The 23,281-nt window shown below is 38.4% G+C and overlaps 2 protein-coding genes across 3 annotated transcripts; one reads left to right on the top strand and one right to left on the bottom strand.

The window, feature by feature from the left end:
- The first annotated feature begins 1,457 nt into the window (after positions 1-1,457).
- Positions 1,458-9,605, top strand: LOC133730437 (uncharacterized). Its single transcript, XM_062158026.1, has 13 exons — positions 1,458-1,835; positions 2,733-2,825; positions 3,531-3,641; positions 4,254-4,373; positions 4,460-4,537; positions 4,681-4,909; positions 5,749-5,792; positions 6,312-6,512; positions 7,322-7,441; positions 7,837-7,935; positions 8,520-8,639; positions 8,725-8,853; positions 8,942-9,605. The coding sequence occupies exons 1-13, from the start codon at positions 1,638-1,640 to the stop codon at positions 9,176-9,178; spliced, it is 1,779 nt and encodes a 592-aa protein (XP_062014010.1). The 5' UTR covers positions 1,458-1,637; the 3' UTR covers positions 9,179-9,605.
- Positions 9,606-9,975: 370 nt separating this feature from the next.
- Positions 9,976-14,280, bottom strand: LOC133734253 (protein ALP1-like). 2 transcript variants are annotated; one of them, XM_062161888.1, is made up of 3 exons: positions 13,966-14,280; positions 13,641-13,859; positions 9,976-11,277 (listed from the first exon to the last, which is right to left on the bottom strand). In XM_062161888.1, exons 2-3 carry the CDS (start codon positions 13,780-13,782, stop codon positions 10,229-10,231), a joined length of 1,191 nt encoding a protein of 396 aa, XP_062017872.1. In that variant the 5' UTR covers positions 13,783-13,859; positions 13,966-14,280; the 3' UTR covers positions 9,976-10,228. The 2 variants fall into 2 exon arrangements, with proteins under 2 accessions (XP_062017872.1, XP_062017873.1); XM_062161889.1 differs by having other exon boundaries at positions 13,641-14,280.
- Between the last annotated feature and the right edge of the window lie 9,001 nt (positions 14,281-23,281).

Consider the following 23,281-nt stretch of genomic DNA (forward strand, 5'->3'; position numbering starts at 1 on the left):
ATAGTCTCTCAGTGTATGTTGGTGTCCCGATTCTAGCTTGATCGTTTCATTTTTTGTGGGAGATGGAATGTTTTTAGCTACGGATTATTTTGACTTGATACGGACATTTAATAAATAAATATAAGATATACACAAGTAGTTGTACAAAAAGTTTACGACAATTTAAAAAAAAACTCCAATTATTCATTCTAATAGGAAAAATAACACATGACATGTATACAATTACCACTTTTAAGATAAAAATTATAGGCTGAGGGAGACGTGCGAAGCGGCGGCCGTCATATCCGATCGCGTCCAGCACCGGCCACGGCTTGGTGAGTCAGTCCAGGTTTTCGGCTTGTGAAGGAAAGCTTCGTGCGGTAGCGGTAGTCCGGCAAGGCTGGTTGCTTTCAGGTTGATAGTGTCTGCGACGGTGGGGCGATCGTTTGATTGTGTTGGTGAATCCGGATCTGTTCTTTGTTCTGGGATTCTGGGTTGATTTGTGTCAGATTGCAACGAGTGACTGCAAGTTTGACAGGCAGCTGGTGGTTCCGGTTGACCGACGAGGGAATTGATCGGCGTTTCGTACCGGTGTCGCTTCTGATCGAGTTTTGATTGGAAGGGGAATGGATGCAGGGCTAGCTGCCTGGGTCGGCCGTCCCCCAGACTGGGCGGCGGCGGCGGCGGCAGGTTGGCAGCCGGGGAGTGGTGCTCTGGCCAGTGCTTTCGTCTAGGGTTGGGCCTCTGGGTTTGGGCCTGTACGATGTGGGCTTCATCTCTTTTGGGCCCAGTTGAGTTGGTTTAATTCTCTTCAGAGTTGGGCCAGGCTGGAGGGTGCCTTGACACCCTCATTCATTACCTAGTGCTTGGGCTAGCCTAGCCCGAGAGATGGACCTCCTTGGGCGATGTTGGGCCTTTATGGTCTCTAAAGTGCCAGTCATAACTTAGATCATGGATCTCCAGAATTGGTAATTATCTTGAGTTGGACTGGAGAAAATGGCTTATAGATGAGGAAATTGGCTCCTATTTGTTTGCTGGGAAGTAGTTTTTCTATTTCGTACCACAATTGCGTGATTGGCGGGATGGTTGGCTAGAAGATGATTTTGCCTCAGAAGACACGGAGTTGTTCTTGTTTATGAGTCCACTTTAAAAGTGGGCTCCATTTGACTTGTAATGAGTTTGCAGTACTTAGATAGGAGTTTGGTTGTTACCCCGCCATTTTTTCTGTCTTGTAAGGGTATGTAGACTCTGGCTTTTTAGCTGGTCATCTATGAAATGAACCTTCTACTTCCAAAAAAAAAAAAAAAAAAAGATATACACAACAACTCGATACCGTATAGCATTGAAGCCAAGGACTTAATCATAAGGATATAGCCGAAATAACAATCAAGATCCTACCTTTGATGGGGACCCATTTTGTATCGACGATCAGAGAATCTGAATATACATACAGAATAAATCAAAATCATTGGACAATAATGATAGGCAATTTCCAATTTTCCGTAGTGGAAGTGTGCTACTACTCGAACCCAATTCGTAGGATTTGACACTACATTGTGAGTTTGTGACCCAAGTTTCCAAGTGTAAGAAAAAAAAACCATCTTTTTATCCTTTATTGGGATTCCATTCCCCACAGTTGTAGTTGGACAGTGGACACCATGAAGAGGAGGAGAAGATCATCACCACCGGAGCCACTCCCGCTTCTGGCATTGACGCCGGTGAAAGAAGAAGACGACCCCAGAACAAATTGGCAGTTGGTGACCGCTGCTTCTGAGCGCTACGGACTCCCAGATGGTTGGTGCGTTGAGGAAATCCCCCGTCGCTTTAGCCGCTCCCGTCCCGCCCGAGTTGACAGGGTCTCTCTCTCTCTCTCTCTCGCTAACCTGTTCGATTATTATTATTATTATTATTTTTTGGACAAAAAATTGTTCGATTATTAATGCAGATGCTTTGCTATGCTTCTTGGGGTTTTAGTAGGGTTTAGGCTTTATTTGAATGTGCTTATAATTCAACCCAGAAAGAGTTCAAAAGAATTGAAGGAAAAGACTTGGTGGGTGTTTTTGATCCTGTAATTTTCGTAAGAAAGTCTGGGTCTTTCTGAAATGTTTGGTTGAGGATGTTAAATTGATATTAGTTTTTAATTCATGTTGCATATGCTGTTTGATCCCAGTAAAAGACTCTCCCTTTATATATAAGATAAGTCTGGGTTGGAACCCAATAAACATCTGGTCAATTTTCTGCAGTAATTTATCCTCGTTTTTTTTTGTTTTGTCTTTTCTGCTCCACATGCTCCCTGTTTTGCTGCTGATACACACTTAAAACTTTCAATTGGTGCCTCTTGAATCTTGATCATCTTATAGGATCATATTTCTTGTGAAAGAAAGTTTTGAATTCTGAAAATTTATAACCATGGTGATCTTAAGGATTGTCATTCCATCTAGCTAGCGTAATGCTCGAGCGACGATGATGGTTTAAGCTACAGATTCCACTGTGGGCTTTTAGGCCACCCAGCAGAATGATAGCATACTATCAATCTTGCACTAATATACAAATGGCTGTTTTTAGGTCATTCAAAAATTATGTTATCTACAGATAGTATAATAGGCAACATTTACATGCATTTTGTTCGTATCACACTATTAAACTTTCTTATGTACAATATTTCTTATCCGTGAAGTTCACTATTTAGATCATGTTTTGAAGTTATTAGGTCTTCTGGGGTCAGGCCTGAGCCTTCTCATCTAATTGTGCAGTATTTCATTGAGCCTGACACGGGACAGAAGTTTCGTTCGCTAGTAGCTGTCCACAGATATCTAACAGGTGGACAAGTTGATACACATGCCACTGTGAGTTCTAGGATCCACTTACGTTTCAGTTAATGTTAGTATTTAGAATTCAGTCACTGAAAGGATTTTAAGTTCTGTTTTTCTGTTGCTACAAGGGTTTCCCTGGAAAGAGAGATTAAGAAAAAAAAAAAAAAAGGGAACCATGAACCCAGAAGTTTATCCTACCTCTAAACTTACCACAGTAGGTATAGCATGGTCTTACAAGAGATGTGAAGGAGACTTTATGAAGAATCTAAATGGCAAAATTTGTGGCCTATCTGAATTTATCTTTAGGATACATCCAGATGCTTTTTTTTAAAGATATTGTCATGAAGATAGTTAGCAATTGCTTTGTGTTTAATGAGAAAATGCATAGAAGATTATTCGACCAATTACAATGTCTTCCATTCTTGTCACCAATATATATACCGTCCACTAGATTGATATTCCATACTTTCCAGATTTTCCCTGTGATTTCTCTTCCTTTAGGTAGTATTTTTCACTACCATTTCAGAATGAAATTCAATAATATGTACTTGAATTTTAGTTTTTGCTAGAGTTGGTGATTAAAGTGTCCATACTTGATATATTTTAAACTTCATAGAATTATGATCTACTGGGGTCCTTTTGAATCCAGAGGCAGGCAACAGTAACCACATTGAAGAAAAAAGCTTGAGTAACTGTAATATGATGGGAAATATTCTCATTGACAATGTCAATCTGCAGATGCAATTTAAACCACACACCATGAGGTGTAGTTCTTCCTTTGTACTACCAGATGGTTGGGAAATTGAGGAAAAGCCACGAAAGAATACTAATACTGGTCACAGTGACAAGGTACCTATTTCTTTTTCAAATTTTGGTGGCTTTTCTTTGCCTGGTTGGTAGAAAGGGTATCCGTAGCTTTGAACTTGCTGAAAATACTTGCACTCTGCATCCTAAGGTTAAAGTTGCACAATGCACATGTCCGGGCACACTTGTGTTTCAATTTTTCTCGTAAAGTAGATGCTATCTTCATTATTTCAAAGGTTGTCAACTCAGTTGGCATACACATGTTGGTGAGTTATAAGGGAACCTACAGCAAGATGTGCTGCATTGCTGTTTTCAAGATTTCTTTTGACAGAATGAGTACAACCATATGAATTGGCAATCAATGAACTGCCTGTATTCATCTTATAATTCTTATATGCTTTCTTTGAAAGGGCAGTCAAATGCAACATTGTGGTGAATAAACCTTTAGTACGTACAGGGTAGAAATCCCCTCACATAATCCTTTTGTCCTGAAAATTATGATATTGGGTTCTAGTATACCTCTGTTTTTCCTAGCAGCATGTGAGACTACCTTTGTTTAATAAAACCTAAAAATCTGTTGCATTCACTTGTTTATTACTTAGCACATTGGACCCTCCCAAAAGATGAGTTTTATTTTTATATGTATTGTTTTTGCAGTATTATATTGAGCCAGGAACTGGAAGGCGGTTCCGTTCTTTAGTAGCTGTTGAGAGATACCTAACAGAAGAAAATGAACACACTCCACTTCAGGCATTGATACCTGCCAATAAGTTGATTGTAGGTTCTCCGATGCAATTACTGATTCAACAAAAGTTTTCCTTCTTTATAATCCTTGACCTTGTCTAATTTTGCTTATGTTTCAGCTTTCAAGTGGATCCAGCAGCCAGAAGAAAAAGATTCGGTCCCTGAAATTTGTTTCTAAGAATTCATCACATTCAAACGTATGTAATAGCACACTCAATGCATCAAGGCTCAACACTTATTCTGCAGGGAGTTTGATAAACTATATAATTATGTTTTCTAATTAGAATTTGCTTCCTTTTCATTACTATTATTGACTGAATCCAATTGTGTGCCTTTTCAGCCTGCAGATCATTTTAGTAGTCCCAAGAAAGAAATTCTCCCAGAAATCAGTAGACCTTCGCAGCTCAATATTAGCAGCCCACCAACAAAAGTTAAATGGGTCCTCGTTGGTCCTGGGGGGAATAATTGGAACCCCTTCATGGATGATTCTAGAGTCGCCGATTCTGTAAAGCAAAAGTGGTCTGAGATTTTCAAATCATCCATCTATGACGAAAACATTAAGGCACCGTGTTTTTGAGTTTTATCCTTTCTGCCAAAGTGGAACTTCTGTAACATATACTGTCCATTTTCCATTTTGGCCTAACCCAACTAAAGTTTCCAGACCCTCAACATTTTAGAAATTAGTAATGCAAGACTTAGAAGCAACTGTAATGAGGAGCTAGTGGTACGCATATGCAGAATTGTTGAATCATCAAGGTGCAATATTTACATTTGCCGTATCATTATGGAGATAAAATTGCATTTCTGCTGAGTTCGGAAGTTTATACATTAGTAGAAAATTGTCTCTCGGCTGATTGCGGTTCTACTCTGTTCATGTGTGACAAGGAACACATACAGGAAAGAAGGAAACTAACGAGAATATCAGATTGAAAGCAATATGACATCAAACTGTTGCAGTTCAAACAATATAACTATATGAAGCGCATTGTAGGTCGGGCTTCATTGTCTGGAAAATGAATCTGTTGAAAAGTTAGGAGCTAGATAGTCTCATCGGAACGGTGTCCAACGAAAGAGGAAGAGGTGCAAGTATTCGAAAAGGGAGATTAGACAAGTAGAGAGACGGATGAACACCATTTTGCGTCGACAATTTCACAAATCTGTTTGTCAAACCGAGTTGACAGAGAAATTTGATTTAGCACTTCATCAATGACCAAAAGATCAACTGTCACAAAAATATTGAGGATTCAAATGAACATAAACTTCGACGTAAAGATTGAGGAAATGTTAACCGATCCTTCCGAAGAAGAAGTCTTCAGTAAGGTTGTTTGACTACTAAATTTGTCAATCCGACAATAAGGAGACCCTACTTAAGAAAGTGAATAACATCACATCCCACAAATGTCCCCAGTTGTGTATGTTGAAATACGAAAAATTCTTCTTTACACCAATAGTGTAAGTGACTCAACATCTATTAGATAATTAGATGATCTCTGTCATTGATATTTGTAGTCAACTTTTTTTTAATGACAAAAAATTATACCGGATGTTATACAGCCATCAATTCTTATTGATGTAAGTACACATCGGTGCTTTGAATCCATTTATGTCGAAATATTGAAACTTTCTCAACTCCACACTCTCATTGACTCAACCGTGCCATCCACGTAACACGACGGCTCTACCTAATACATTCTCCCTTTCAAGCCATTGGTTTGGTGATACTGTCGGGAACCTTACGTACAGGCCCACAATGACCTGCAAGGCCATGATGTCATGCTCTCCATTGTCACCCAATTTTAGCTTATATTTTTCCAAGTTCCAACTCCAATGTTTCCTAATAGAAAACAAAGAAAACCCCATTATTTCTTGTTATGGTAATGCCACGGCAGTGGGGCACATGAGTCATGAGTGAACAAGTCCCGGTAACGGGGTTGCTTTACATTCTGTGTTGGAGCTCGTGAGCGGTGCTAGAGTGTCAGCACCCAAATCATGAACACACCCAAATCATCATCGCCGGAGCCAATTCCGCTGATGACGGTGACTCCGGCGAAGGAAGAAGACCAACCCAGAAGCTCTAGGCAACTGCAATTGGTCACTGCTTCGCGCTTTGGACTCCCAGATGGTTGGTCTGTTGAGGAAAGGCCTCGTCGCTCCAGCCAAACAGTTGACAAGGTCTCTTATCTCTAAACTTGCTCAACTGCATATGCATGTCATGAAATGCAGTTGCTTTGCAGCTATGTTTAATATGTTCTTGAGTTTTAGCAGGGTTTGACTGGTATTGAAAATTTGTCTGGGATTTTAACAGTGAAAATTGGTCCATATAATTTTATCCCTGAAAGTTCACAAGTTAAAAGAATGAAGGAGAATGTGCTTCCTTTGCTTGTATTTTAATTGATCCTCTCATTTTCATCAGAAAGTCTGGATCTTTCTTAAAATCCAATACATGGTTAGGCTGAGGATCTATGTCATGCTGTGAGGGTCTACCATCAAGTATTTTTCATTAATTTTTGTTCTTTTCTGTTGCACATGCTCTCTGTTCCCATGGCAATGAAACTTTCCCTTGGTGCATCTTGATGATCTTACAGGTTCATACTCATGTTTATTGTGAAATAAACCTTGAATTCTGAGATTCTGTAACCATGGTTATTGCTTGAAAATCTGTCAATCACATCCTAGACAGCAGCGCCGGTGATCGTTTAAGCTATACATTTTATTTCACCCAGCAGACTGAGACCACAGTAGCCACTTACACTAATATACAAATGGCTGTTAATGAGGTTCTTATTATTTTTCTTTTGAAACACATGGAATCCTGAATGTGTGATAGTTAAAAATTACATGCGGTTTTAGAATTTCCATTCTCCAATGAGTGAATTATACAAATATTTTTCCTACCACCTTAATTAACTTTGTTATGTATAATACTATGTTTTGAAGCTATCCTATTAATTCTAGTGAGTTCTTTTCATCTAATTTTGCAGTATTACATTGAGCTTGACACGGGACTGAAATTTCGTTCACTGGCAGCTGCCCGCAGATACCTAACAGATGGGCAAATTGATACACGTACCAGGAGAGAAAAATCAGGCAGTCAAAGCACAGTGAGTTCTAGGATCTATTATGTTTCAGTTAATGGTTATATTTAGAATTCAGTGATGTTGAGTTTGATTTTTGTGTTACTGGTACTCTAGATAAATGTTTCATACTTTTTTTTTTGGAATACCATTTAAAAAATTCAATTCTGCATATGTATTGAAATTTTAATTACTGCTGGAGTTGGTGTGCACAGAATAAAGGTCCATGCTTTGATATATTTAAAACTTATAGTAAACTGGAGTCACTTTCTAATCAATAGGCAGGGGAATGTACCACAGATGGATCTTTAGAAGTATATTAACAGTGTCACCGTATCGCAGTCTTCGTTGAAGGAAAAAAGCTTGCAGGCAGTGCCTAAATTATGATGGGAAAATTTTTCATTCACAATGTCAATTTGCAGATGCAATCCTTCAGGAGAAGTTCTTCCTTCACACTACCAGATGGTTGGGAAATTGAGGAAAGGCAGCGAAAGAATACTAATTCTAGTCATAGTGACAAGGTACCTATTTCTATCAATGTTTGGTGGTTTTTTTCTTCTGGGTTGTAGAAAGGGTAAGTGCAGCCTAGGGGTGAAAGTTCTTCCTTCTTGCTGATAATACTTGCATTCTGCAACCTAGGGCATGCACGCATCTGGGCGCAGGTGTTTGTGCACTTTGCATATACAGCACAGATGTTATTCTCCAAATTACAAAGTTGGTTAAATCACTTTGCTTGTATTTATGAGTTATAAGAAAGCGTATAGCCAGATAGGGTAGTATTCAGATACTTCTTGTCTTCTTTTGACAGATTGAGTGTGGCCATCTAAAGTGGCAATCAATAAACTTGCATCGGTAACCATCTCATGCAACATTATGGTGAACAGTTCTTATACATTTCATGTAGGGGAAAATGCCCTTACGTGATCCATTTATTTGAAAAGAGATAATTATGATCTTAGTTTTAGTATCCCTTTGTTTTTCATAGCTGGAAGTGAGGCAACCTGTCACTGAATAAAATCTTAGTATTCGTTGCATTCACTAGTCCATTAATTAGCACACTGCACTCTCAAAACCTATAATGATTTGTTTATTATTGTCTTTGCAGTATTATATTGAGCCAGGGACTGGAAAGCGGTTTCGTTCTTTAATATCTGTTGAGAGATACCTAACAGAAGAAATTGAACACACTCCACTTCAGGCATTGATGCCTGCCAATAAGTCTAATGTAGGTTCTATTACAATTACTAATGTAACAAAGTTATTTTGCTCCTCCATGATCCTTGACCTTGTCTAGTTTTGCTTTTGTTCAGCTTTCAAGTAGTTCTGGCAGTCAGAAGAAGAAAATCCGGTCCCTGGAATTAATGTCTAAGCATTCACCATGTTCGAATGAATGTTATAATAGCACACTCGATGCAATGAGGCTCAACACTTATTCTATAGTGAGTTTAATAAATTAATGACTAGTCTTCTAATGATAAGCTTGCCTTATAATTTCCATTATTGACTTCCAATTGTGTTCCTTTTCAGCCTGAAAAGCATTCTAGTTCTCCAAAGAAAAGTTTTTCTGGGGAGACGAGTAGACCCTCAGAGCTCACTAATTGCAGCCCACCAACAAAAGTTAAATGGGTTCTCGCCGGTCCTGGGGGGAATATGTGGAACCCCTTCATAGATGACTCTAGGGTCGCTGATTCTGTAAAGCAAATGTGGTCTGAGATTTTCAAGTCATCAATCTATAACGAAAACGCAAAGGCACCAAGGTCTTAAGTTTGATTTATTCTGCCACAGTGGAACTTCTGTAACATATACTGTTTATGTTTTTACAGTTTGGCCCAACTCACCTCTCCAGATCCTTAACTTTCTAGAGACTAGTAAGAATGTGCGTAGAGAAACTGTAACGAGGAGCTGGGTGATATGCATATGCAGACTTGTTGAAGCATCGAAGGAGCAATTTGTAGAGCAACTAGTAAGAATGATACATTTGCTGTATCATTTTGTAAAACAATTTTATAAGGTCCCAAGTGGTCAGTTTGCATAGTATGGCTAGCAGCTCATGACCTCATGTATGATGGGGACAATGTATAATTTGTAAAACAATTTTATAGGTCCCCAATCGTCATTTTATAGGTCCCAAATGTATGATCCAGGTTGTCTTGCTGGGTTTAAAAGTCTACACACCTGCAGATAAGTTTTCAATTACAAATTGTCTCTCGGTTGATTGCATATGGTACTGTTATTTTTTATTGTCTTAAAACAAGGGACAAACTTAGAGGAAGGAAAGAATAAATCTAAACAAGAAAATGTTAGATCAAAAGCAAATATGACATCAATTGTTGCAGTTTAACAATAAAACTATCTGAACCATAATGTTGCTCCTCTTTGCTGTTTGAATACGAATCTGGTGAAGATGAGGAGTTAGCAAGTCTTTCACACGATATGCATTGGATTGGAAGCATCCGTTTTCAACAAGAGACCTAATGGTAGATGCTTGAGATCGAGAAGAGGTTCCCGGATCTCAAAATAGAGGTAAAACTCACAAGTTAACGGAGTGTTACTCTGATCGATTCCTCTAATAATTATAGAACAAGTTCCATTATTCCCCGAGCAATTTATGTTTGTTCTAATACAATATCACATCTCTCAGGGTCTTTCACCTGGTTATCTCAGTATCTCACAATCTGACCTCAGCGTAATAAGTTTCACTGTTTCAGTACGAAATAATTCTAAAAAGAACTTTAAAATCAAATAGTACAACACTCTTTAGCTGAAAAAATTAGTCGAAATGGAAATAATTAAAATTAGTCGAAATGGAAATAATTAAGATGGCATCCTTCCAGACAAGTAGAGAGACAGCTTATCTCTGAGATGAACACCATTTATGTCAAGAGTTCCACAAATCTGTTGGTGGTAAGCCGAGTCATCATGGTTGTGAGACAAAGGCAGGTGATCCAGCACTTCATCTTCCATGTCGATGACAATGTTATGAAGCAAGCAGCAAACGAGAATAATCCTCGGCAATCTGTGTTTGTCAGGTCTCCACATCACACCTTCGATGATCCTCCATGAGTCCTTCAACCTTGCTAATGCTCTCTGTGCCACCATTTGGGTAGCACGCTGCTGCTTATTGAACTCATCTTTTTGTTCTGGGAGTTCTTTCCCTTCATAGGGGATTACAAGATAAGGCAGTAAAGGAAAGCCTGAATCCCCAATTATGTATTCCCTTATATCAAATCCTTTGGAGAGCTCTAAAACTTTCCCATTCAACCTCTCTCCTTTATCACAGAGTTCATGAAACTTAGAACTCTGAAACACCAACCAGTCCTTCATTTTCCCTGGCCATCCGGTGATTATGTCCCGGAACCTCATGTCCGGGTCCACAATGGCCTGCAAGACCATGCTGTAATTCTTCTCTTGATCGAGCCATGCATTGCTTGTGGGGTCTGAAGCTGGTAAACACATCATGATGTGAGTAGTATCAACAGCACCACAACAATTAGGAAACCCTTGCATTTTCTGAAATTTCAATTTGATTTCTGCCATTTCTGCTTCAGTTGAAGGCCATTGCAGGTGGTGAAGTCCCTTTTGTTCCATGGCTTCCACAAATCGCCAGGTCACTTGAGACACGGCAGAGTGGTTCAGCCCAAATGAATCGCCGATCATTACTAGTGACTCACCAGAGCTCAGTCTTCTTAAAGCCACAGCTACTTGATCATATAAAGACAATGGCGTACCATTATTAAACACAAAATGTGCTGACTTAGCCATCATTTCTTCACTCACAAGTGAGCATATGTAGTCAAAGGTTTTTCTGGACATCTTAAAGATAGATTGAAACCTACTTAAACCCTTTGCTGGAGACTGAAGACCTGCATATGTCCAATATGTGCATTCAGATTTTTATGGGAGTCTTTTCTAATATATGCAACATGATCTCAACTATTAGGATTACAGTATACAAGCACAGATCATGACCCTTCCTTTCTATTATTTTTGCATCTCATTACACACGGCATACACATCACTACATAATCGATTGAGAACTCCAGCATAATCAAGTTCAAAAATGATCCATGCAAACTATCTTTGACACTTGATGGAAATGTATCTAACTTATCATAAAGAATGCATATTCCAAGGGATTAAAATTCCATTCTAATTAAACAGGATTTTGTCTTTTGTCTTTCATTTTAATCCATTGTCTTCATGTTTTTGGGGTTAATTGAGAAAAGACAAAGGTAACTAGACTGAATCATCAAAACAAGAATCATTAGATAGTTATTGAAAGCACTTAACGGAATATCACTCCAGTCCTAAAAAATAACACAGCACGATCTCAGGTACATACTTACAGTCTTCACACAAGATATAAGATTGAGAGGTAGGTCACTGAAGACTAAGCCGGTAAGCCCTATATATAGAGTTACTTCAAGTTCAGCATTCCTACCTCTATGCCCAATGAATCAGCAGCGTCAGTGAAATTTACCAACAATAGTTGAGATAAGATCAGAGGATCACATGAGTGCACAACAAATAGTTGAAATTTACCAACAACAGTATTATAATGCCATAAATACCAACAAATAATAACAAATACTCTCTTTAAGTTGTAAATACCATAAAAATTCCTGCCAGAAGATTGCATATGAAATTTGACTGTAAGTTCTTCATATCATTAAGGCTATACCTTCTGAACAACGGGGAAATTCTAAATTTTTGAAGACCAAAATTAAAACTTGACTTTTACTTTTAGACTTGCTACTGTTGACTTAAAATTCACAGCCTAATACTTTCTTGTTGGTTCATTATTACAGAAAACAATACTATGAGCTAAAATAATGCATCCTATAACTAGTAACTGCACCTTCATTATCTGCACTCATACGGAAGAACTCAACTTTACATGCCTAACATTCAGAGTCTCTCACCAAATCTCTACTAAATATCAAGATTTAATTTCTTCATGCTTGGATTTCCTTTTGTTTCTTATAAGGAAGGAAGAGCAACAAAACCAATATGGCTTTGATTCTGTAAACATAGCATCAATAGATGGAAGAGTAGAAAAACCAAGCAGACTGTGAAGGAGAGACTACAGATCTGCAATTCCTAGATCCATGTCATTCACTTCTGGCAAAAAGGATTAACGAGGATAACTAATTTTTCCTGCCCACTTAAGCTACTAGTTCCCATTTTTGAATGTTACCTAGTCAAAGACTCAAAACTTTATGCCCAAGCCTCTTTACAACCACCTACTCATTTTAGTGGCAGAGTGCTTACCAGTTCTGGTTTCATATAAAGCTCAAACTGCTAGTTATCTGAAATTCTAAACTCTGACGGTCAAAAATTCAAATTTGGTGTGAAACTTATCATGGTACCGTTCACCATGTTTCCAAATTAAATTCTGTGGTTAAAAGAACATAACAGCTCTTACTAATTTCTATGGCATGCGGACATTAGAAGTGGAGAAAAAATGTAAAAGGAGACTTCAAAATTTTAGACACGCATCCTGTGGGTAGAAATCTAATCCAATAGCCCTAGCACCAATTAATACGTAGCAGAATTCGTGTATAATAACTCTTCCAAATTTACTATTAGTAACAGACCACCATTACTTCAAATATTGGATCACGGATGTGCTCTTCCAGCAATGTTAGTCAATTTGTTCAAATCTAAAGCAAGATGATCAGTGGAAAAACAAAAGCAAAAAAGAAAACCATCCAGAAAAGGAAGAACTTCTTCATAGTATTCAAATACAATACCCATCTTTAGTTAGGTAATAAGTTGAAATATTACTATGTTCTTGACTGTAAATTCAAGAAGAGAAGTACCTTTCCACAGGTATTGTCCAAGGACCTAAATACTGTTATTCTCTTGGATGTCTTTACATGCCTGTCGATGCTTATACAGTACAATCTTATCCTTTCCAATATCCAAGAAGGCAACGAAACCGGAATGTTAGGTAAAAGGGACGGCTTTAAAGTCAGATTAGGGATCTTTGTTGAATGTGAATACACACATTCGCACTATATGAACACATAACAAAACGCAAACCCAATTACAATTACACAAATTCAGTTCCAACTACGAAGACATCAAACACTGGAACATACACACGCAACATAAGAACACTGTTCAAAAAAGCTGTATAAAGCAGCATATCGTAAAGCAGAACAAACAAGAAAACAGATAAAAGTAAAAGCAATTTGGAATCATTATATGAAAGCAAACATACCATTGATTCTCTTGGAGAACTCATCCCACCAATCCAAAGGACCTTCCTTCTCTGAGGACCCAGAACCAGAAGCATTTTGATCTTCATGAGACTTGTTCTTCTCTGCCTTCTTTCTCTTCTTAAGACCCCTCACAGGACCCATCAGCGCCTCAGACACTAAATCGAATCAAAACCCAGAAACCCCACAAACTTCAAACCAACAACAACTGTATACAAACCCTGCTAATTAGAAAAAACAATCAAATACCCATTACGACAAAACACATAGAGATCATCAGAGACTAGTGAATAGAAGCCACCAAAGAGTTCATGACATGCACAAGACCTGTGAATAACCAAGTGTTTGTAGCTGTGTTTTATAACATGCAAGGAGATAGAGAGAGCTTGATGAAATACGAACAGAAAAACAGAGAAGTTGTGTAGGAATATAGTGACAGAAAATCCAAGCTTCACATGTGGGTTGGTGTTTAATTTGCTTAAGACAATGTGGCAAAAGAAGTGAGAGACATGGACATTGTTCTGTCTCTCGGAATAACTAACATACGAGTTCAGAGAGAGAGAGAGATAGGTGTGTGCTTTTAAAGAGAGGTTTTGCTCGACGGTTTGGAGTCTCCCACAAAAATTAAGAAAAACCAGAAAACAATTTTCTCATGACTAACGATTTCTATGTGTCGGATGAACGATTTGAGGGTCAAGGTCAAATGACAGATATGCCACTAGCTCCTAGTTAAAGTTATACATGTCAACGTGGAAATTAGGATATTTTGTACACTATGCTCTTTTTCTTTCTTCTTTTCCCTTCTTTCTTGCAAAAGAAATCTAGAGACAAAAGATTTTTTCAAAACCACGAGACCACGACTTGATATATTTCGTATACTAACCTCGTATTGCACCATGTTAAAATCATTTTGCATAAAATTAAGAATTGGTTTGCATAATAGTGGTTTTGCATTTTGCAAATCGATTTAGATAAAAAGTATAATTATTGGGTAAAAACTCTAAATGGTACATGAATTATTACGAAATGTAATTTTTGGTACATACAAATTCTTTTTACCTCAAATGGTATCGCAAGTATTGCGCCATTACCAAATATAGTACTTCAATTACCTTTCCCATTAAAGTCGCTATGAAATGTATTTTTTTGGATAAAAACTTCAAATGGTACCTGAACTATTGCAAAATATATTTTTAGTACCTATAATTTTTTTTACCCCAAATAATACCTCAAGAGTATTGCGCCATTACTATTTTTTTTATTTTTTTAATTATCATAATATGAAATTCATTCATCAGAAAAAGTATGCAAGTAGGTTGAAATTAGATTAAAATTTTTTTCCCTCATAAGTGCATCTTTGGATGTTTTTTTAGCCATAAGGCCACATATAAGTGCATCTTTGGATGTTTTTTTAGCCATAAGGCCACCAACTAATTTTTTCCCTCATAAGGCTACTAGATTAAAAATGGTATTATATTTGGGATATAAAAACCAATATATTTACATAAATGTCACTAGAGTAAAAAGTCAACACCATTCTCTCTCTCCTATCCGGTCAATTCCGGCCGACCTCCGCCCAACTCCGGCCGACCTCCGGCCAACTCCGGCGAGGTCTCCGGTCAACTCCGGCGGGTCTCCGACCAACTTCCGACAAACTCCGGCGACCACAAAAGCTACTGTTACTAACACCAAAAGCTACTGTGGCTAGCAACAAAAGCTACTATGATGAGATTTCCGGCTACCTCCGGCGAGATCACAAAAGCTACTATCACTAGCAATTAAAGCTACTGTCACTAGAAACAAAAGCTACGCTAGTGAGATTTCCGGCGAGGTCACAAAAACTACTATCACCAGCAACAAAAGATATTGTCACAAACAAAAACTACGCTGGTGAGATTTTCAACGAGGTCAGAAAAGCTACTGTCACCAGCAACAAAAACTATTATTACCACAAAAAAAGATACTGTCACTAGCAACAAAAGCTACTGCTACCAACAAAAACTAGTGTCACTAGCAACAAAAGCTACTGCTACCAACAAAAACTAGTGTCACTAGCAACAAAAGCTACTCTCATGAGATTTCCGGCAACCTCTGGCGAGGTCACAAAAAGCCACTGTTACCAGCAATAAAAGCTACACTCCTCAAAATCAAAATCTACTATCCCCACCAACAAAAGCTATTGTTACAAATACCAAAAACTACTGTCATCAACAATAATAATTACTGTCATCAACACCAGAAAACTACTCTCACCAGTAACAAAAACTACTGTTACAAATATCAAAAGCTACTGTCATCAACAATAATAACTACTGTCATCAACACCAGAAAACTACTCTCACCGATAACAAAAACTACTGTTACAAATATCAAAAGCTACTGTCACACTGTATATTCCTTTGAAACATGCAGAAACTATATGGTCTCAACACACAAATCTACCAACAGAGAACACTAATCAGTACATGTCCATAAATCAACCACAAAATCTAGTGACAAAAGCCAACAATGCATCAAATCAGGCACAAGGAACAAATGAGTTTCTACCTTTTCCAAAAATAGTAACAATACAAAATTCAAACCACAATCTATACCAAAATTAAAAACTCAGCAAAATGAATGGCATTGAGGACAACTCGTCACCGGAAAGAAGCCGAACGAAATCGAATCAGGGACCGGTGCCGGAATCTCATTTTCAGATGCTAAGGACGGCGGCGTCAGCCACAATTCTCCCAGCTACACGCTCAATTTCGAGGACGACACCACATGCGTCGACGACATCCTCCTCCGGTCGCAGCTGTCGGCATTCGCCTCCTGGAGTTTGACCCTGCCGGAGAAGTCGACCACGAGCTGGCGTATTCTGAACGACTTTCTAGAGGAAGATGAGGACAACCGGAGCTGGAGGTCACCGACGAGGAACAAAGCTGGAGGTCACCGAAGGCGAACAATCTGAAGGAGAAGCGTCACCGATCGATGCGTCGACGGATCTCCCGAGCTCAGATCTGCTTCGAATCGGCGTCGAGATCAGAGAAAACGTGGGAGAAAGAGGAGGAGGTGGTGAAACGATGCCGTCTCATTTCGCTCCGATCCGTAACAAAGCTTCTCTCCGTCGAGATCGTTCGGCCAGCGATGAGCAATTGCCGGTTGCCGCCAAGGGAGAGCTTCTCACGTCGGAGATGTTCTTCGTCGGCGACGCCATGGATGACAGCCACGGAGAGAGAGAAGGTTGAATCGCCGGCGAGAGAGAGAAAAGAGAGAACGATGGGTCTGTTTTTTTTTTGTTTGAAGAGAATGGATTGAATAGGATCTCAGGTTGGTTTTGACGTCTTGTTAAATAGAAGGGTAAATTTGTCAGAGACAAAATAATTTGAAGGTGAAAGTGGCCTTAAGAAGACAAAAAGAGTTGTGTGGCCTTATGGCTAATTTGAGTTTCAAAATGACACTTTTATGTAATTTTCTAAATTAACAATACAAATTAGAGCCATTATCCGCTACAATACAAACTAGGTCATCAGGCCTAAATAATAATAATAATAATAATAATATCAAAATATAAAAATTCTCTAATGAGAAATTCACAAATGATCACTCAACTATGACTTATTCGACATTTTGATAACTTAATTTTCAAATATATCACTTTAGTCACTCAATTATTACTCTGTCAATCACTTTAGTCATCGATGGGGCATTTTGTCTCACTTTAATCACTTCTCCTATCCATTCCAATTCAAATTTCTCAGTTTTTCACAATTGGTTGATCGAAAATATCCTTGATATTGTAGAAAATAATTTTTTTTAATGAAAAAAATTAACGAAGTGACTAAAGTGAATAACAGAGTTAAGGTTGAGTGAACAAAGTGATATATTTAAAAAGTGAGTGACCAAAGTGTCGAACAGGTAAAAGTTGAATGACCATTTGTTATATTCTCCCTAAAAATTATATGAAACCTTGAGATGATTTGTAGAAAGAATTCTTTATAGGTGCCGCGCAAAGCCACTGACGTCGAGTCGGCACCTATGTTGTCTTTCCACTTCCGTCGTTCAGGAACAAAGACTTTGTGGTTTCACTTGGTGGTCCAGGAATGCTAGAATTATCAATTTATCTGCATAAACCATGTCAAACCAAGAGCGATCAATATCCGAACGGGAATGGATTCGAACTTCTTCTATAATAGTTTCCGATGCATTTTCCAATGGTAGAAAGTTCTCTCATTGCCATTGGTGCTACCAACCAACAAGGCAATGAGGAAAATCGTGCAAGTGAAGCTACAACACCGAAACAATTCCCTAAAATCCAAATTGAATGAATTGATGCTCGGATCTTGTTGTTTAGACTTCAATCCAATTACAATGGTAAAAGTCCTAGACAAATTCATATTTTGAAATCGTTTCATATTAGTTTTATCATATGTACTAGTGGAAAGATATTTCTCAATATATGAAATAAAGCAAAAAATTCTCTTTTTGAGAACTATAATTTTTATACCTGAATGAAGAAGAGAGGTGCAGGTAGGCCTGTAAAATGGGCAGGGCTGGGGTGACCCGGCCCTAAGATATGATGACCCAAGTACTGCCAGTCCTGGGCTATTGTAGCCTATGTGTCAAATGGGCAGGGCAGGGCAGGGCAGGCCCTTTCACAAATATGTGAAGCTCAAACCCTACCATGGGTCGATAAAGTTTGGGCCATTAAATCGGGCCCGAAGCCCACCCTGTATTTGACCAGTGATTGGTGAAATAATATTAATTTCTATTAAAAATAATTTGACTGAATTGAAAATAGAACCCAATTTTTTAAATTTTAATCTTTTGTATCGATTGGTAAAGGAAATCAAATCTAAAGTTACTATTTGTAGTTCAAATGGAATTATGATACATTTAACTTATTTATTTATATGCTCTAAATAATTTATTTATATCAAAATTGATATTTCTTTTGTATTTTGTTCTGGACAAGGCTGAGTTGGCCCTATACTTTACTAGTATGGGCAGGGCTTGGGCCAGTGTAACATGGGTTGGGCTAAGCCCAGTAGCTTGGGCAGGACCAGCCTGTAGCCCAAAATTTAGTGCTAGGCTTGGGCATGCCCCTCAGCCCTAGGCTGATTTTACAGGGCTAGGTGCAAGGAAAATATAAAAGTGGCTACGACAACAAAATCCATATAAAAGATGGCAATGCCTGTAGAAAATAAAGTGGGATGCACTGCAGGGCCCAAATGCTAGCTGAGGATTTAAAATCACAAACAAACTAGTTTTTTCTTCACATTTTTCCTTCTTAGATTATCTTCACCATCTTATTCTTTCCTATATATTTTTTTATTATCTAGTTTAACATTTGGACCTCCTCTCATTTTATTCTTGAGAAATTTTGAGTATACATCCCTAACTACTTAATACACATCTATGTATTAAATCAGATTTTGAGTATACAAATTTTGATTTTCTATTTTAAATCAGATTTTATAGATAGGTTAAATGACCAAAACGGACATCTATGTAATAGTAGAAGAAAAGAAAAAATCTGGGTTATTGTATTTGTTTATCATTTTTTTATTAGTTTTTTAGGCCAATTACATAAAAGGCCATTTTTTTAATGTTTTATTAGTCATAGTGTCACAAACTATTTTTTTTCCCTCATAAGGCCACGAGATTAAAAATTGTGTGAAATTTTGGATATAAAAATCAACATATTTATGTAGATGCCACTAGAGTAAAAAGTCAACAATCACTAATACTAAAAGCTACTCTCACCAACAACAAAAACTACTATTAAGTATTACCAACACCAGAAAGCTACTCTCACTTAGTAACAAAAGTTACCGTCATCACCAACAATAGCTACCGTCACCAACAACAAAAACTACTCTCATCAACGCCAAAAGTTACTTTGACCATACCAAAAACTACTCTAACTAACACCAAAAGCTACTCTGACTAACAACAAAATCTACTCTCACCAACACCCAAAGCTATTACCAAAAGTCAAAAGCTACTCTCACCAACACCAAAAACTACTCCCACCAATATCAAAAGCTACACTCACCGATATCGGAAGCTACTCTCGATCACTAACACGGAAAGCAGCTTTACTTGCTCTTTCTCTTTCTCTAACCAAAAAATAAAAAAATTGCATAGATCCTCCTCCATTTGCTCTCACTCCCAAAAAAAAAAAAGGGGTCATAGCCTAAAATGATTGAAAAATCGACAAAACCAAGCTCATTATAGCTCAACTCAATCAAAGTGCACCACAACTAAACAGTTGAAAATCAAATAGCTCCAAAGACACAATCGCACAAGAAACAGCGTCGTTCGAGTGAGAGAGGGGGGCTTAGGAGACGGAGGATAGCTCTCTGACCAAAAACGGTGGATTTGAACCAGAGCCCAGATTGCCTAGCCGTACTCGTCGTCTGACCAACACTTCGATCTCGCCTAAACAAATGGCCTCTGAACCCGCTCTTCTGCCTCCTTCTCCACACCTCGGAAAACGCTGTCTCCTCCAGAGACTACAGCGCCGAGAACTGAGAGAGTGACAATTGGTTGTTTAACGTCATTCCTACGTCTCTCTAAATTGTCGGAGCCTAGCTCCAGATCCACGACCTTAGCTCACATACCAGATCCACGACCTGCGCTCACATACCAGATCTTCTGGACGACAACGACGACAATCCGGTCACAGCGAAAGATAGAGGAGACCCCGATCATCGTTGATGAAGCCATTGCCTCCAGTGACGCACACTGCCTCTGGCTCAGCCCGCATCAGAAATTCCAACGACAAATTTGAATCATGGAGAGGCTCGATCACTCTCTCGGCAACTAGCTCTAGCAGTCCAAGCGAGCTCCAGAGAAAGGTCTGTGGTTACAGGTAGGGGGGAGAGAGAGAGTTTGTTTTGTTTGTAGAGGGGAAAAATTGTCAACAATAAGTAAATTGAAGATGAAAGTGGCCTTATGTGTACAATAAAAACTATGTGGCTTTACAGATAATTAAGGGGAGTGAAATCCACACTCCTCATTTTACAATCCACACTCCATGTTTCCTTTTTTGGTAACTTAAATTTTATCTTTTTATGAGAATTTTGACCAAAAAAGGAAAGAGATAGTGTGAAATAAAAATTAGGGAGTGTAGATTTCACTCACCATAACTAAAGTTTGAAAAGAACACTGATGAGTAATTTCTATTTTTTTTTAATAAGTAGTTTTCATTTTGCAGACCATATTGAACAAGTAGCTAGGGGCATGTTCATCTTGCATGCCATATTGAATAAGTAACATTCCTACACGTGCGCGCGCTCACACACACACACACACACACTATATTGCTATTAGCTTGTGAATTTTGAAGGACTTGCAAATGTTCAAATTTTTTTTTTTTTTTTTTTTGAATTTCAATTAACTGATGTCATAATGGAGTTAGGATACAATAGTAGCTCTATACAAATAGAGGACCGATACATTTTATATAAATTGTGTTGAGAATCGGTCAATATGTGAAATCGAAAAACACAAATAAGCACAGCACACCAAGAGAAACAACCATAGAAATACGAGCACAAGAACACATATTTAAGTTGGTTCAGCAAAACTTTTGCCTATTTCCACCGGGCAGAAAAACAGTCTTCCACTATATTTATAATGGGTACACAATCATACCAAGCCTCAAACATATTTGATGACAACCAGAAAGAATAAGAAAACAAGGATTCTCTTTTCTCTTCATATCTCTCTCTTCTTTACCCTCTCTGGCTCTCTAACTCCGAGAATGAAATACACTTTGCTCTCCGACTCTGTGATGCAAAACTAAGAGCAGAACCTCTCCTTATATAGCCATAAGGATATTAGCTTTATTCACCAATTAGGAAACCTATTCCTACTGGTAGTAGGCAATTATTCCTTCTTCTTCTCTGTAATCAATAGGGACTACAGGTAATCCTACATCAATAAGGATCTTTCTTCCTTATTAGAACTCAGTTCATCAGTACGAATCCAAAACCTATTGAGTAAACAATTCTCATACTCCAAGAAAATTGTCGTAGGAAAAAAAAAACTCATGGGCCAGAAACCCAACTCTCCACCTCTAAGCCATGACTCCATTACTGGGAGTCCGCCCGAGCTAACTTGATGTAGAACATTAGGTTTGGAGCATGTAGCCCCCCCTGATCGAATAACTCATCACCATGTCCCTGCTGGTGGAACAACTCTTGACCATCTTCTCACTAGTCAGAAAACCTATCATTGGAAAAGGAAATTAGGGACTTCTTTTTCAGAACACCTTTCTTCCTTATATGACAGGACCCACCCCGGATTTCACCCTGAAGTCTGAAGTGGCCCTGCGGGGCCCACCTTAGAAGAAATTCGACCAAAAATTTGGCGGAACTTCCCCTAAAATGGGCTACCCAAAACCTGTAGAAAGCATTTACACTTCTAAATCAAATCATCCTTATACTTCTGGAGCCACCCTGCTCCCCAACTCAACACCAATCTCCAATTCACAAAACACAAACCTCAACTTGAAAAACATAAATCCCATAGGTAATCAGAGCAATTCTAATAGAAAGGTAAATAAGGACAACCTAACTCAAAGGCAACCGCGGAAGCTAGGCTGTTGACTATGCCTCAACTCCAATGTACGCCCGACCTCAACTAATTTCGCCTGCAAACTGGGCATTTGAAACCGAAGGGCCCAGGGGAAAGTAATTGAAAAACACGTTAGCGTGAGTGGACAAAAATAAATAATTTAATATGAATAAACCAAAATAAAACTTCATACTTTCCCACATTTTTCGATATATAAAAAAAATCCGGATACATGCAACATTTATAAAACACTTAAGAAAATAACCCGAAAAACGTTGAACTCCAGAAAACCGACTAGCCCCGCTAGTCACAACAACAGAGTAAAAGATTGAAATTTCAATACTCGAAAATATAAGTCCAGCCCCGCTGGTTAAGAAAACTCAGACTAGTCCCCGCTAGTCAAAAATAGTATAAGTAGGGGAAGATGATAGCCATACGAATAAGCCACTCAGGCTTGGTTGGGTGATAGCCTCCCAGGCTAAAGAACTCCCATAACTCCCGTAATATACCCTTACGCCACTAAGTGTAGCGATAGGATACTGGGCTACAGAATTACTGTCACAGAGACAGTAACCTGCGCCATAAAGGCGGAAGGGCTACGGTGATCCCATCACCGCGCCACAAAGGCGGAAAATCAATGCTAGCATGATAAAATCACCCCTCAGTATGGCACAGGGAAACATAAACGAAAATCCAGTAAATCCAAAATACATAAAGCTTCCCCCAACTCTCGCAAATGAATTTCCAACGACGTGTCCCACACGCCAAGAATATCTCAAATCAATAGCAAAAATGCGAGAAATAATAATAAATCATAATCTCCATAATTCGAAACAAAACCAATTCCAAAATCATCATCAAGGCATTCCCAATGCCAAAAATAAACTCATATTCAAAAAAATAAATAAGAAATAATTCCATCGAAATCCCATTTCGAAAATCTTTCAGAAATCTCAAATCGATGAATGAAATTAAATATGAAACTCCGGAAATCAACATAAATCACAAACTCGAATCCGAGCATAACGAATTAATATCCGAAATTCATGACCGAGGTAAATCATAATCCATCTCA

Source organism: Rosa rugosa, chromosome 2 (assembly GCF_958449725.1).
Source record: "Rosa rugosa chromosome 2, drRosRugo1.1, whole genome shotgun sequence".
NCBI classification, from domain to species: Eukaryota; Viridiplantae; Streptophyta; class Magnoliopsida; order Rosales; family Rosaceae; genus Rosa; species Rosa rugosa.

What these genes read in the sequence shown, in the direction of transcription:
- LOC133730437 (XM_062158026.1), top strand. Translation starts at nt 1,638, where the DNA reads ATGAAGAGGAGGAGAAGATCATCACCACCGGAGCCACTCCCGCTTCTG. An exon ending in ATACTGGTCACAGTGACAAG is followed by an intron (nt 3,642 to 4,253) that starts GTACCTATTTCT and finishes TTGTTTTTGCAG; the next exon opens with TATTATATTGAGCCAGGAAC. An exon ending in TGCCTGCCAATAAGTCTAAT is followed by an intron (nt 8,640 to 8,724) that starts GTAGGTTCTATT and finishes GCTTTTGTTCAG; the next exon opens with CTTTCAAGTAGTTCTGGCAG.
- LOC133734253 (XM_062161888.1), bottom strand. Translation starts at nt 13,782, where the DNA reads ATGGGTCCTGTGAGGGGTCTTAAGAAGAGAAAGAAGGCAGAGAAGAAC. An exon ending in GTTCTCCAAGAGAATCAATG is followed by an intron (nt 11,278 to 13,640) that starts GTATGTTTGCTT and finishes GGACATATGCAG; the next exon opens with GTCTTCAGTCTCCAGCAAAG.